Below are 15,600 nucleotides of genomic sequence, written 5' to 3'. Positions count from 1 at the left end.
CTTAATTGCACTCTTAATCACTGTTTCTAAGATTTCCTCTACCACCGAAGTCAGACTAACCAGTCTCTAGTTACTTACTTCACTCTTAGAACTGCCTTTATGTATTGGTGATACGTTGGCACTTCTCCAATCCAAAGGAATCTCCCAAGTTCAAAGATGGCCTCATAATTAACTTTAATGGTTCAATATACTCCCTGGCAGCCTCCCTCAAAATTACTGGGTATATGCCATAGACTCCAGCAGCCTCATCTTTATGCTTGAAAGTTTTTTCTAATAAACAGTCATCTGTAATTTTGAAATCACTAATTTCATATCACTCAGCCTCTTCTCAGCATGAAGGGTCTTTCTTCAGCAGAGACAGAGGTAAAATACGCATTTAATTCATCCACAACATCAGCTGGGTTATCTAAGACTTTTCCACACCCAGTGCACAAGGATCCAACCTGATTTGCTTTTTTCTTCCTTGTACAGCAAGCCTCGTTATAATGCGGTTCACTGTATGCTGTTCTTATATTATAAACCAATATCTGACTATAACACTGTCACAAATCACTATAACACTCTTTTACCAGCGTACAGATTGCATTTTTGGCATATTTAATGAAAATGTTTCATCTGATGGAGTTGATAGCTTGAAAATGAATAGCAAAACAGCATTAAAACATTTCCCACGCTCAATGAAATTTTCTTGCATGCTAATTTAATTGCAGTACAGTGACTTGTTAGGTAGTTCCAAGATAAACATTTTAAAAAATGATCAAGTATATTTGTGTTATATGCATTTATCCGAAGTCTAGTCATCACTCACTACAGTATTAGACATCGTGCGTAACAGACAGTTTACTCGAACATTGAATCATAATTAATGCAACCAACGCAGTTACATATTCGAAGAGTTAATAATGGCAGATAAGAATGAAAAAGCAACGTCTGGACGTAGTATGAAGACTACAAATGTAAGGAAAAGACTGAATTTGAAAATTAAATTAGACATTTTGAAGTGAATCGATTCCGGTCAACGACAAATGAATGTATGCCATAATTTAGTACTGGCAGGTTTAACTGTAAGAACAATTACAAAAATAAAGAATTAATTTTAGCAGTGGGAAAGACGGTTGTTTCACTGCAATAACTAGGATTGAAATGGAGAGACTTTAACTAATTTTATTGAAGACAATATCCAATGCAGAATTCAGTTAAGTTAAATATTATAAAAAAAAAAAAAAAAGGAGATTAGCCTATATGATAATCTGAAGAAAGCTCACCTAAAAAAAAAAAAGTGTGGAATCATTTAAAACTAGTAAGGACTGGTTGAATAGATTTAAAATCCAGGGAGAAGCTGCAAGTGCAGATCAAGGAGCCGAAACTTTCAAAAAAGAACTTGTTAAAATTATTGAAGAAGGGGTATTGTACTTCTCAACAAGTTTTTAACATAGATGAAGCAGGACTTTTTTGGAAACGAATGCCTAAAAGAAGTTTCATATTGAAAGAAGAAAAAAACATGCCAGGTTTCAAAGTGGTGAAGGATTGGTTGACTTTACTGTTGGGTAGTAACGCTGCAAGGGAATTTTAAATTAAAACCCCTTTTAGTTTACCAGGAAGAGGGTACAACCCAAAATACAACCCAAAATTGACACATTTTTTGATTAAATTCATCAATTAAATTAAAATCAATTTAGATCAATTCAATTCATGATTTTAATTGGAATTTTAAGTTTAATTTTGATACATATATAATTATATACATATGTAATGTACAAATATTTGAATATTACATATTTTGACTGACATTTGTGCATATTTTCACTACTGTTTATTATTGATTAGGGATTCACTTAGCACTCTGTTTTTCCAGAAAGAATTATCAGCGTTAAGCGAGGGTCACCTGTATTCACATGCATGAAAAATTCCTCTCCCCATTACATTGTTTGGTCTCTTGGCCATTGCTTTCTCATATGCAGCCTTGGCCTCTCTAACTTTATCTGTGCCACTGTTACAAATCAACTTGTAGCTCTTGTAGGTTTGTGCTATATTTGATTGGCCAGCTCTGCATTCATCCATTTCTGGTTCCTCTTCCTACAATATTTTTTTAATGGTATGTATGTGTTCATGGATTCTGTGATTTTTGCTTTAAGGGTATTCCATAATTCAAGTGTATTCACCCTCATTCTGCAATCTACCCAATTAATTAGATGCCATATAGCCCCTTAAACTGAAAAATTCCCCTCCTGTGAAATTAAACTACTGCAACATCTTTCTTCATCTTCCAACTGGCAATTGTATGATCACTACCTGCCAACGGGCCTTGTATTTTAAGCCCTGTGACATCATCTAATTTGTAAGTAATGATGAGGTCAAGAATATTTTCACCCTTAGTATTATCTCTAACATGCCAGTACAAATAATAATCTAGTTTATTTAGAAAAATTTTTCCCCCAAGGTGAGTTTCCCCTCTCACTTATTCCAATTAATCTGGGGCAGATTGATGTCACCCATAATAAGGCATTGGAGCTTGCTTGCCCATTCCATCTGCATGTAGACTCACATTATATTCTTCACAATCTTCTGGTCTGTAGATTACTCCCACTCTCATTATACCTTTGCTTCCAACTAACTCACACCACACTGCTTCTATGCTAGCAGACATAATTTCAAACTTAGCAAAAGCTCTTTTCGTTATTATTATTATTTTTTATTTTAGGAGCATTAGCAACTAAGGCCATATTTCTCCGGGGATATGCAGTGGTCATTCCCTGACCTTTCCGCATCCTCCGAAATTTGGTGGTCACAGGCTCGAACCCCGGTCTAATCAAGAAGCGCATGCTATGTATTGCTGCTTCTGCCCACGAAAAGAGCTGGCTACGGAGGCGCCAGCTCTTTTCGTGCTCAGGCTGCTTTTGATAAGAAACGTGACATCACCATCCCTCCTGTCTTTCCTGAATACATTATACATACCATAGTGGAACTCTTCATCCCAGTTTTTTCAGGTGGCACCCCGTTTCTGTTAGCCCTGTTATGTCAGCATTAGATGTCCTAACCAGGCGTTCAAATTCAGCCATTTTATTGACAATGCTTCAATGTTACTGTAGACACAGTTAAGACCAAGTATTCTTCTATAGTTTACTACCCTGACACACCCTTTTGAAGTTATTTAGGTTAATTTCCCTATCTTTCACATCTTGCTCATTTGAAACGGTGCTACACTCAGAATATTTTGCAAACATTGGCTGTTGGGGCAACAAACAAGAATTCTTGAGGTGACTGCAAGCATTACTTTGACCACATATCATCAGATAAATGTGGATCTATATTACCTCCACCCACAACTATCAGTTTCCCTGAACTCTTATGGCAGGGGTTTTACAACCTGCAGCTCTTTGAACATGTAACTGTCTCTCTAACTTTTAGCCCACATGAAGTACAATTTGAAATGGAGTTAAAGGACTTAAAAATCAAGGACATGTGGAGTGCAAGACTAAAATGCTTTAAAACTGAAATTGAGGATTTGGAGAGGAAAAAGGCTGCCCTTGCAATCTGCACAAATAAACTGCAATAGATGAGTTGAAAATGCAAGACTAAATTGTGTTTGATGCATGGAATAGCTTACCGGACATGTATATAAATTGAAAATATTTGCATTTGGACTTCTCAAGTGTTTGGTTCGGTGTATTTCTGCAGGAAAATATTTTTGAACATGAACTATGTTAAAAATAAATCAAGAAACCGTCTGAACAATGAAATCTCTCAGCATGTTTAAAGATAGAAATTATGGCATACTCACCCGAGGTTGAGAGACTCTCAAGAAGTTCAGCAGCAAAAGTCATATTAATTTGTAACTAATTGGATGTTTGTTACGTTTTTTTCAGTATTAATAAATAATATAAAAAATATATATTTTTTAATAAAACACCTTCCCACTCTTCCATTTCTTAAAAAACTCGCCCTCCTCCGAGCTCGAGCTGAGGTGCGGCTCTTTGATCTTATTTAATTAGATCAAAAATGGCTCTTCTCTCAAAAAAGGTTGCTGACCCTTGCCTTATTATTATTTATTTATTTATTATTATTAGCCATATGGTACAAGGAAGCCTGAGGCTTATGCTGCACCAGCCAAAAAAAAAAAAAAAAAAAATTCGCAAGTTACCCTGAAAGAGAGAGAGAGAGAGAGAGAAGTAGAAAGGAATCACCAAGAAAGAGAAGAATGATGGTATCCAGCTCAGGACCCTGGATTTTCCCAGCCCATACTCACCAGATGTGAGCCCCTGGGGTTATGGTATCCTTAATGATACTGGTGAAAAATCCTTGCACCATCTTTGTTCAAATGAATACTATCTCTACAAATAGATTCCTTCTACCTACAAGTGTGGGCCACACTGATTAAAAAAAAAAAAAAAAAAGAAAAAAATCTCTCGAATCTTGCAGATTGCCTCATGTCTTTAGTTAATCCACAAGGCTTTCATCATATAATGCCTCCTATTGTGTCTGGGCAGAATTGCAGGCACATACAACTAGGATTCACAAATTCATGGTGCATCGGTGATGTATAACAATCCATGAATACCGAAATTCTAGTCTACTTTTAACATGTTCGCTGCCACTTATATTTGAAAGGGTATGTTCAATTTGCTGTAATTTTCAGAACCTTGTGGAGCAACTCTTTTAATATGTGCCTAAAAACTTCTAGGCTGAGCTGTAAATCAGAACAAACTTTAATTTTATCAAAAGTTTAGTCCATGTACATAAACTAAACTCAACACAAGCAAAGAACAAATAAAACTACGTACCAAACTTTACAACACATAGCTGATGATAAACAAACACCAAGAGTAGCAAATAAACCTATATCAAATAAGCTTGTAAATAGCACAGAGTTAAATCAGTGTCCCCGGTTCACGTTACTTCACCTGTACCATGCTTTAAAAATCAGGTCAAGACCTGAGCCATGGAGCCCCTGTATATAGCTTGTGTAGACCAAGTGTTATCAAATGGCTCTACTCTCCATACACTACAGTGTCTTACGAATCTCCTTAGGGGCATACAGAACATTGCCTGTACAAAGCTCTGGAGGCAAATGCTACTACACTGGTGTGCAAAACTTAAGGACCAACACTATTTCTAAAGGTTGCACCACAAAATCTTTACTTAAGGTACTCTTTATTGATGAGAGTAGATTCATTCTCAGCAGCTAATCTGGCAAGAGGTTGGCACATGGTATCACCCCGCAAACATCACTGAAAGGGATGGATATGGCAGTCGAGGTGTTCTCGTCTGGGGAGGTGTTATCTTGGATGGATGTACACAACTCGAGATACTGGAAGGCAGTACTGTAACCAGTGTACGCTACTGTATTAAGGTAATCCTTCCCCATGTGCATCTGTTCCGAGGTTCCATTGGCCCTGAGTTCGTGTTTATGGATGATATCGCCCTGCAGCTGTTGATATGCTTTTGGAAAGTGAGGGCATTATTCGTATGGATTGGCCTGCCTGTTCCACCGATCTAAATCCCATCAAACACCTATGGGACACTCTGGGGAGACGCCTAGCAGCATGTCCACACCCACCAGAAAATGTTCACCAGCTGAAGATGGCGCTGACAGAGGAATGGATGATGCTACTGCAAAAACTTATCAACAACATTGTTCTAAGTATGGACAGGCAGGGCAAAGTCTGCATTGACATTTGCCATATCTCCTACTGAGGACCACCTCTTCCCTTTGTTCCACCTTTGGCAGTGATGCATCTGTATTTGGCAGCCAGTGCCAAAAGCATTTGCCATTTTTGAATAAAGTCCCTCTGTACCGTTTTGTTTCCGTTGTTGTGTCGGTGTTGTTTCCTTCATCATTTCTGTACCTCACGAAGTTCCTTTGGTATGCTTTTCTCATATCCAGGCCACTCCTATGAGAAGCTACAGGTGAAAACCTGACTGGTCCTTAAATTTTGTACACTAGTGTATTAAAATCTGAAGCCTTCCTGGTCATCTAACTTGGCAGTATCTCATCAGTCCACAGTGGGAGAACCTCTACAGCAATAAACCCACAGTAAATAAACCAGCTGAATATAACTAAAAGAACTAGTTTCAAAATGGGGCCTAAGCTTTGACAAAGTATTTGAGGATAATAGCATAACTATTCCACTATGGCTCACTTTCACACCTGACTGAAGCTTATTATCAACAGTGGGGAAAAAGCTCTGGCAAATGTCAATATAAAACAGATGCATGCAGCCTACTCATTGCCGACCGGGTAAAGTACCTGCCCGGCAACCCAAAGGTCGCGGGTTCGATTCCCGCCTCGGGCTTGGATCAAAGTACTGCAAAAACCTTGGGAGGTGCAATATGGCCACAGAAGCCGATGCGCCAACAACTACCAAATGAAAATCAAAATCAAGCCTACTCATCACAGTTCTCTGAATATCTTCAAATATATACTCTAAAACTTTTTAGAGATGGCTCTAAAACAGATACTCAAGTGGGTGCTGCAGTGGTCCTACCACACAATCTCACAGCAACTCCCAAATGAATGCAGTAGTTAGTCTGCTGAGCTATTCACCATACTAATAGTCTCCTCTCCTCTTCTGAAACATCTCATATATACCGATTCACTAAGTGCAATATATGCTCTACAACAAAAGCAGACTCCATCACATCCTATCCTTCACCCGATACAAGCTCATCTTGTGAAGCCCAAAAGCAAAAGAAGGCAAGTAAATTTCTGTTGGATCCCAGGACATGCAGGCATTGATGGTAATGCAAGTGCTGATCGAGCAGCAAAGAATCCTACAGATATAAACCTAAGACTTTACAAAGTTCCACATCCTGATTCAAACAGATTCTCAACGCTCAGTGGTCACAAATCTGGCAAAATGAACCAAACAGTAATCTTTTTCAAATAAAGCATGAACTTCAGGTGTCGAATTCAAGTCTCCATAAGGATCGGCATGAAGAAGTCATTCTAACAAGACTGCGCATTGAACGCACATCTCACACACTTGTACTTACTCACAAAAGCTAATCCTCCAGAATGTTTCCACTGTTCTTGTCAACTCACTGTGAATCATTTCCTTATAGAATGTCCACAATACCACATAGCACGACAAATAGCCTTCCATCTCCCTATAAATATTCAGGATTCCCTAACTCTATTGCAAATCATAGACAGTAACTCCAACATTGAAAATATATTTGCTTATTTAAAACTAATAGGATATTTCAACCAGATATAAACCATAATTAAGAAACATCAATGTCTTTGTCACATAATTCTAATAAATAGGCACAATATGGCCAAAGTTGCCTTTTCACCAAAAAAAAAAAAAAATCCAACAACCAACCAACCAGTGTCCCGACATCAAGCAGTTGTTAATTTCATGTGTCTTTACTTTAACAGCACTTGTTTTTTATCTGTTTAAAAATGACCACATATATGCATCACTGCAAATTACTTTGGTGCTATTTGATGCATACATGTGTCAGTGAGTGCATTAACTAAATTTTAACTAAAATTAACATGCAGAGGTAGATATCTAGAGAAGAAACCTAAATGATAAAACTAAATTATTTGAAAATGTTAACTCATTCACACAGCATGTGAACTTGGTTTGACCTTGTACTTGACCTTGACTGTGTTCATGATACAAAATTTGATCATTATAATCACTACCATTAGAAATGTACTGTATATTTTTAGCCGTTAATAAGCAATTAAAATAGGTAATGTGTTTCCTTAATGTTTCAGTAATTTATACCTAAGCTCTAGTGAAGAGAGGAATTTACCTATTTCTATGAAGATTTGAAAGAGATGATGCCAATTTGTTCATGAATCTGGATGATCTCCTCAAGGTTATCTCTATTCATGATGCTGGGTTGCAGAAGCTTTACTGGCTATCACTACTGGACTGTGACTTAGCTTCTTGGCTGATCCCACTTTCACTGCTTCAGTACTGTTGCCTCTTCTCAGTTCTCTTCATTTGGGCTATTCTTCAGCAACTCTCCACCATTCTTTCCTATGCCACTATCCCATTTTGCATAGGTGAAGTACATTGCCATAATTAAAATTTATGGAGGTGTACTTCACATTTTTTTCCCCACTTACAGAATGAATCCTCACATATTGCTATATGTAGACATTCAGCAAAGTATAATTTTATAGGTACCAGAAAAAGATAGTTTTCTTGATTTCCTGTATTAGTTATCTCCAAAACCATCTGTGTCTAGGGTCAGTCTGAAGGGCGATACCTGGAGTGAATATATATACCCCATCACTAATCAGTTTTGACAAACAATGCTGATTCTGCAATTCGATTTAATTACCTTTATAATCAGTTTATCTTATTGAAAAGAAGTACTTTTAGAAACAGATACGATGTTTTTCACATCTAATATCTATTTAATATTTCTTTTATATAGGTTGAATCTGCAATTAAAAAATATGGAAACAAAGATATAAAATGGTCATCTCAAGGAATGCTAAGGCTTGAACCAACAACAATGCAGAAACTCTTCCACAGAACGGTTGAAGAAATTAAAAAGCATATTCGTGGTATTTTAAATGCATGCAATTATGATATAAGTTATTTATTTTTGGTTGGAGGTTTTGCAGAATCACTTATTTTACAAAGAGAAGTGAGAGATGCATTTTCTTCACATGTCAGAGTAATTATTCCACAAGGAGTAAGTCTTGCAATTCTTAAAGGTGCTGTGTTATTTGGACTGGATCCAACTGTGGTTAATGTTCGCCGCTTAAGGATGACATATGGCGTTGGAATATTAAACCGCTTCATCCATAATGTTCATCCACCAGAAAAGTTAGTGATAAAAGATGGTATACAGTGGTGCTCTGATGTTTTTGACAAATTTGTTACTGTGGACCAATCTGTTGGACTGGGAGATGTGGTAGTACGTAGCTACACTCCTGCTAAAGCTGGGCAAAGATGTAGTGTGATTCATATCTACTGCACTGATCATGATAATATTCATTTTATTACAGATCCTGGTGTTCATCGGTGTGCCACTCTTATTTTGGACTTGTCTGACAAATATATTCACTGCCGAGAGATTCAAACAAGAATGACATTTGGAGATACAGAAATCAAAGTTAGTGCACTGGATGTTGCTACTGGAAAATGTGTCAAAGCAGAAATTGATTTTCTTAGCCACTAATTAGCTCACAAGAAAACTGTGCAATAAGCAGATAAAGTTGCTATTTATTTAATTTTTATGAACACAATGTGTTTTAATTAAAATTTAAAACTTCTGTAAAGTACTTCACTTGAACTGTACAGAAAAGTTGTATTCTGTTGCAATTTTTATAAAATAAATATACATAGTGAGTGTGATATTAGACAGATTTAAGTAAATTTAGTACTGGGGAGATTTCCATAAAGAGGTACCTACAGATGTAAACTAGGCCACAGTTGTCTTGAATGAAACGAGTTATTGATTTTTATTCAAGTTTTTATAAAAATAATTTAAATAGATTTTGTTTAGGAAATAAAGAATGATTACTGAAATCAAAACAGAGGTGAACAAATTGAAAGGTCAGATATGAGAAGCATTTGAATTTTTATTCAGTATGTTAATAAAAGCCTCCATACACAGATACTTCTCAAGTTACACGAATATCATGTATTTGGAAATCGCTGTGCTAGGTGAAAAACAAAGTGTTTGAGGATTATTTAAAAAAGTTCAGGGCCTGAATAGAAGGGTTTATTTGAGGAGTCTGGTAACATGTTACTTTTCAACTTAGCCCTTTTTGGAATCAATACACTTTTGCTACTGCTGCTGCAATGTGTTGATTCCAGCTGCAAAAAAAAAAAAAAAAAAAAAAAAAAAAATTCTCTTGGACTTCCAGGAATGCATCCACTGCAGCAATGATGTCACTGTCAGTTCGGAAAATGTACAATAGGAAACAGGTGACAATTTTGTGCTAGATCTGATGAATATGGCAGATGGTCCAAATTTTCAAGCCCACACTTGTGCACCGGCTTGTTGCCCTGGTGGAACAAGATTCTTTTTCTGAGTTTTCCTCAGCATTTGTTTTTGATATTTTCATGCAAACAACTAATAAGGTCTACATAATATGTCCCTTGACTGTCTGGCCTTTCTGAAGCAACACCCCATCAGCATCCCAAAAAAAAACCATCACTCACCTTGCCAGAAAAATGAATCCACTTGGCTTCCTTTGGAGGAGGAGGAGAAGAGCTGTGTTTCCACTGTTTGAATTGCTCTTTTGTGTCTGGCCAAAGGTAATGGACCCATGTCTCATCCACAGTCACAAATCTTGCAAGTAAATTTGCTGAATCTGCTTGAAAATGATGCAAAAGTTCATTTTATTATGTGGTACACTCATTCAGATGAGATGCCTAAAACACTAGCATTGTACTGAACTGTAACTTATCAATCGCTCATCACCAGATCATGCACACTGTCAACTTTTGTAGTGGTGGATGTTGTGGGTCTTCTACTGCATGGGTCATTCCAGCTCTAAATTAAATTTTGCTGTCCACTTCTTCACCATGGAATATGAAGGGACATCCTCCCCCAGTGTTGTAACCATATTCTCCTGAATTACCTTTAGCATTAGTCCCTTTTCCCCCAAATATTGCATAATGACTGATTTTTGTCCATCTTTCCTCATACACACGACTTTGTTAACTTTAGGACCTGCAATTTAAACTGCATGAAACTTTGTGGGTTACTATTTCAAGTGTTACATATTAAGTAGAGAAATTTTTTACACAGTATGACTACCCTTTCATACTCAGGCCATGAACTTTTCATATGCCCCTTGTATCATGAAAATATTTCTCCGTTGAAAATAATGTAATACAGGGTGTCTATAAATTATTCACCTGATTATAAAGCTCAATTAAAATTTTATTGTAATAGGTACTGTAAAACAGTTTGCTGTATTTAATAAAGCAACTCAAAGAATTTATTATCACACAAATGGACTTCAGTTGTTGTTAGTTGGTTTTTAGGAGCATTAGCAACTAAGGCCATATTGCTCCGGGGATATGCAGTGGTCATGGGCTCGAACTCCGGTCTAATCAAGAAGCGCGTGCTACGCACTACTGCTCCTGCCCACCTGACTACAGAGGCACCATGGACTTCAGTAAACCTCCACATGGGCACCTTTGGTAGTACATAAAATGTCAAGACAGCAGCCAATTTCATTCCATTCCAGGTGTTTTGAACCATCTCTCGGGAAATGAAAGTCACTACCTGTTGAATCTGGTCTTTGAACTCTGTGATGTTAACTTTTTTGCATATATCCTGTTCTTTACATAGCCTCACACAAAGAAATTCATAGGTTGGGAACAAGGAATTCATGGAATTGACCATCCAGCCAATCCACAGGTTAGGAAATTTTTTATTGAGGAATTGCACACATGCAAGCTCCAGTGTGGTGATGCCTCATCTTGCTGATAGAACACATGTTGCTGAATATCTTCTAGCTGAGGTGCATCTACAATTTGAGCACATCTAGGTAATTTGAGAAGTTCACACAGTGTTTTTACGGAAGAAAAATGGCCCAATTACCTGGGTGAAGGAAACTGTGCACCACACATTTACTTTGGGCCCATCACACCCACGTTCACGAACTAGACGGGGATTTTCAGATCCCCATATGTGACAACTGTGTGTTAACTTTATCAAACAGTTGGAATGTTGCTTCATCGCTGAAAACAACATATTCCAGAAAGTGCTCATCTTTGTCTATACAGTTGATAATGTGAACAGTAAATTCCTCTCACTGTGGTTTGTCATGAGGCTTGGGCTATTTTTCTTTCATGAAAACACTGTGTGAACTTCGCAAATTACCTAGATGTGCTCAAATTGTATGCTGCACCTCACTAGAAAATATGTAGCAACGTGTTCTATCAGCAAGATGGGGCACCACCATGCTGGAATTGCATGTGTGCAATTAGTTTCAATCTCTTACAAACCACCCTGGGCAATGCTGCTTGTGGTATTTGCAGCTGCAGGCTTGACCAATGGAATAGATTTTGTAGGATTTAGAGTAAACACCTCCTGAATTTTTATAACTTTATGTGCAAATATACTAAGCCTACCTGCTCCTTTCTAGTGCAGCACATCCAGTTTCTTGAAACTGTTTCAACCATTGCCACATTGATTGTTCTGTAGGTTGATCACATTCTTTTTACATTCAATGGAGATTTAGTATCCTGCAACCACAATACCCACTGCTTTCTCCTGCACTGTCGCAATGCTTGCTTGGATCAAGGCATGCCAACTGCATTTACCTGATTATCAGGCTTCATGATCAGGTAAATAATTTATAGACACCCGGTAATGTTTGAGTAATTCCTTGGATTAGACTGCCGTACATTTCTTTTATAGGCATTTTTTAAATTAGAATGCAATTTTAAACACCATACAACTGCTTACAGGGTCAGATGTCCATACCAGCCCTGTACCAAGTGGGTAGTCAGATAAAAAGAGATTAAAAGTCAGATGGAAAAAGAGCATAACCTAAGTGACTGAGTATGGTGTGACAGTCAGTGCCAGATATGTGGTCCAAGTATGTTACCCTACTAGGGGTGTTCACATGCAACAATGCCTAGAATACAGAGATTGGTCCAACAACCATAAAATGTCCTGCCAGTCTTTGGCTGAAGAGACAGCTTGTTGATGTGAGAGGCCAAGGAAAGGTGAAAGAACTGTGCAGACTAACAGATGAGAGACAGTAAAATGCATTAGACCCTGTCATCGATGAAATACAGGAGCAGATGAACTCACTAGGCTCCACTTTTTTCAGCTAAAAATAATCAGCTGGTCCAGTGGTACCCGATACCATGGACCAGTGTCCAAATGTCACAACCCTACTTGAACTGACCTGGTATATTCCTTCGTGCTCACAGTTTATCCATCTGGTAAAGGATCATTCAGAAATGGTTCCAAGAGTACATGTATGACATTTTTACCTTGCTGGTCAACTCAGTCACCACATCTCAACCTGACAGAGCATCTGCTGCATGAGCTATAATACCTGTGGAACATCTTCAGCACCTTGTAGATTCCACATCCTGATGACTTTAGGCTGTTTTGTGGATCAAAGGTAGTAATACTTAATGTTAGGTTGGTGTGCCTCATAAACTGGCTTGTGTGTGTGTGTGAACTTATATAGAATAATTTCAAAGAATGAACACTACTAAATACAAAATGAGTATGATATTAGATAAGATCAAGCCATCATAAATCTATGGAAAATGAGAGTGCTAAGTGAATCAGCGCTAAGCGAGCACCGTATTCCCATAAAGTAACATATGTATTTGCAATTTGCAGTCTATGCCATAGGATATTTCCTAATCAATAATAAACAGTAGCAAAAAGACGCACAAGTGTCGGTCAAAATATTTAATATAAAAAAATTTGTACATATAAAATATTCTATATTACATACATATATAATTATGTGGTAAGTAATTACATTATGTATCAAAATTAAACTTAAAATGCCAATTAAAATCATGAATTTATTAACCTGCTGGCCATAGGCTGTTGAGTTTTCATATCTTTAGACTGAAAAATGTGTTGGTTTTAGGTTGTACTTTGTCCTTATTCCTCTCTTACAAAATCGTGTAGGGATTCATTCTTCTTTAAATTTCTTATTACCTTAGAACTTCGTTCCATGTTAGGATTGTTCTCCAGGAAATAATTGTACATTTTTTCAAAGTGTTTGTAAACTTTACTAAGTCCTTTTGCAGGTCAGCGACTTTATCGGTTCTTCATCGGTTGGATCTTGATCATTTTCTCACTCGATTGCAAGCTCTTGTTCTTTTATCATTTCCATGAGTTCTGCATTAGAGAGGCCATCCCTGTCATTGTCCTTCATCTCTTGTACATCGTCATTGTCAATTTCATCCAATCCTGCTTCTTTTCCAAGCTCAACAAATTGCACTTTAACTTTCTCAACCGAATCATCAGGTTCTTGGGAATCCTTTATGAAATTCTTCCAAACTTTCCTCCACACTCTCTTTGTGGTTTTCTGAGCCACTTCATTCCAGGCACTTGAAATGTTGTAGATGGCAGTTTTAATGTTGTAGGATTTCCAAAAAATCCTAAAACCAAAATTTCTTTAGGCTCAGTACATTTTCACCAGTGCTGATGGCTTTTAATAGCTTGGGAAAAGGTGTTCCTTAGTACTAAATTTTAAATGTGTCAATAACACCCTGGTCTCCGTAGCCGAGTGGGCAGGAGCGGGAGTGCAGTAGCACACGCTCTTTGAGTAGACCGGGGTTCAAGCCCCTGACTGCTGAATACGGTTGATCTGCCAACCCGCACTGGACCAGCGTGGCAGATTACGGTCCATTTCCCTCAGCATGAATTGTTGAGGAGGCTTCCATCCTGCAGTGGGTTGATAATGGCTGCACTTCTACTTTTTTTTTTTTTAACACCTTGGTCCATTGTTTGTATCAGAGATGTAGTTTGGAAGCATGTAAAAAAACTTTATATTATTGTTCAGCTTTCTAAGCTCACTTTGTCAATGATCAGAGTTGTTTTGTAATCGAGGTTATTTTTTGCACAATATCTTTCCACTGCAGGACAGAAGAATTCAGAATACCAATCAATGAAAAGAAACCTGGTTACCCAAGCTTATTTTATTAGCCTTCCAAATTACGGGTAGGTTTGATTTAGTGAAACCTTTAAGAGCCCTTGGATTTTCCGAACGGTAAACTAGCATTAGTAGAGGCATATGATACAAGAAAGCAAGCTTATGCAGCATCAGCCAAAAAAAAACACTTCCATTTCACCCCTATGTTCGTTCGAAATACCTGTTCCAGCTGAGCCTTGAATTTATTTAGGCTATCTATCAACTTCCACAACAAGGGATGGAAGTCTGTTCCACCAACCAACTACCCACTGGCTAAAGGCAAATTTCCGCACATCTATCCTACATCTGTCTTTCCTCAATTTGAATTTATGCCCTCTCAGGTGATCATTCTGAGCAAGAGGAAGAATCCCATCGGCATTGAGCATGCTCAAACCATTCAAGGCTTTATACACCTCTATCAGATCACCTCGCTGGTACCTAGTCTCCAGACACTGTAATTTGCAAAACTTAAGCCTTTCTTCATAAGAGCAACTCTTTGTTCCATTCACTAATCTTGTTGCCCTTCTCTGTGCTCGTTCCAGCAGCTCTACATCCTTCTTGAAATGAGGCCTCCAGACCTGTATACAGTACTCAAGGTGTGGCCTGACCATTGCCTTATACAAAGGGTACTAGGAAAGTTTTGCAATACAGCTTTGTTTATTTAATTTTTTCAAAGTAATTTCCTCTACATTCAATACACCTCTCCATCCTCCGAAACCAATCTTTAAACCAGTTCTGCCAAGTTTCACTAGGGAGTAAAGCACACTCGGTGTCCCAAGCCCGTAGAAGGTCCTCATCACTGGAAAACCGCCTCCCTTTTAGCTTCATTTTCACATGCGGGAACAGTGCAAAGTCGCAGGGAGCAAGGTCTGGACTGTAGGGAGGGTGCTCGAGAAGTTTCAGTCCTGTCGTGGTAAAATATTCGGTGCAGGCTTTGGCGCGGTGAGCTATAGCATTATCGCGATGGAGGTACCAGGTGTCCATTCTTG

General features: G+C 37.9%; 1 protein-coding gene across 1 annotated transcript in view; it reads left to right on the top strand.

The window, feature by feature from the left end:
* LOC150078392 (heat shock 70 kDa protein 12A-like) overlaps positions 1-9,210 on the top strand; it is a 158,319-nt gene extending 149,109 nt beyond the window's left edge. The window contains exon 9 of the mRNA XM_090384551.1: positions 8,401-9,210. Coding sequence (XP_090240677.1) covers positions 8,401-9,153 — 753 coding nt within the window. The 3' untranslated portion in view covers positions 9,154-9,210. The remainder of the gene's footprint in view (positions 1-8,400) is intronic.
* Positions 9,211-15,600: the final 6,390 nt, after the last annotated feature.

The sequence above is a fragment of the Mastigoproctus giganteus genome, chromosome 11 (genome assembly GCF_048544385.1).
Source record: "Mastigoproctus giganteus isolate SK-2022 chromosome 11, ASM4854438v1, whole genome shotgun sequence".
Lineage (NCBI taxonomy): Eukaryota > Metazoa > Arthropoda > Arachnida > Uropygi > Thelyphonidae > Mastigoproctus > Mastigoproctus giganteus.
Note: the sequence above shows the minus strand (reverse complement) of the source record. Positions and strands in the feature narration are given on the sequence as shown.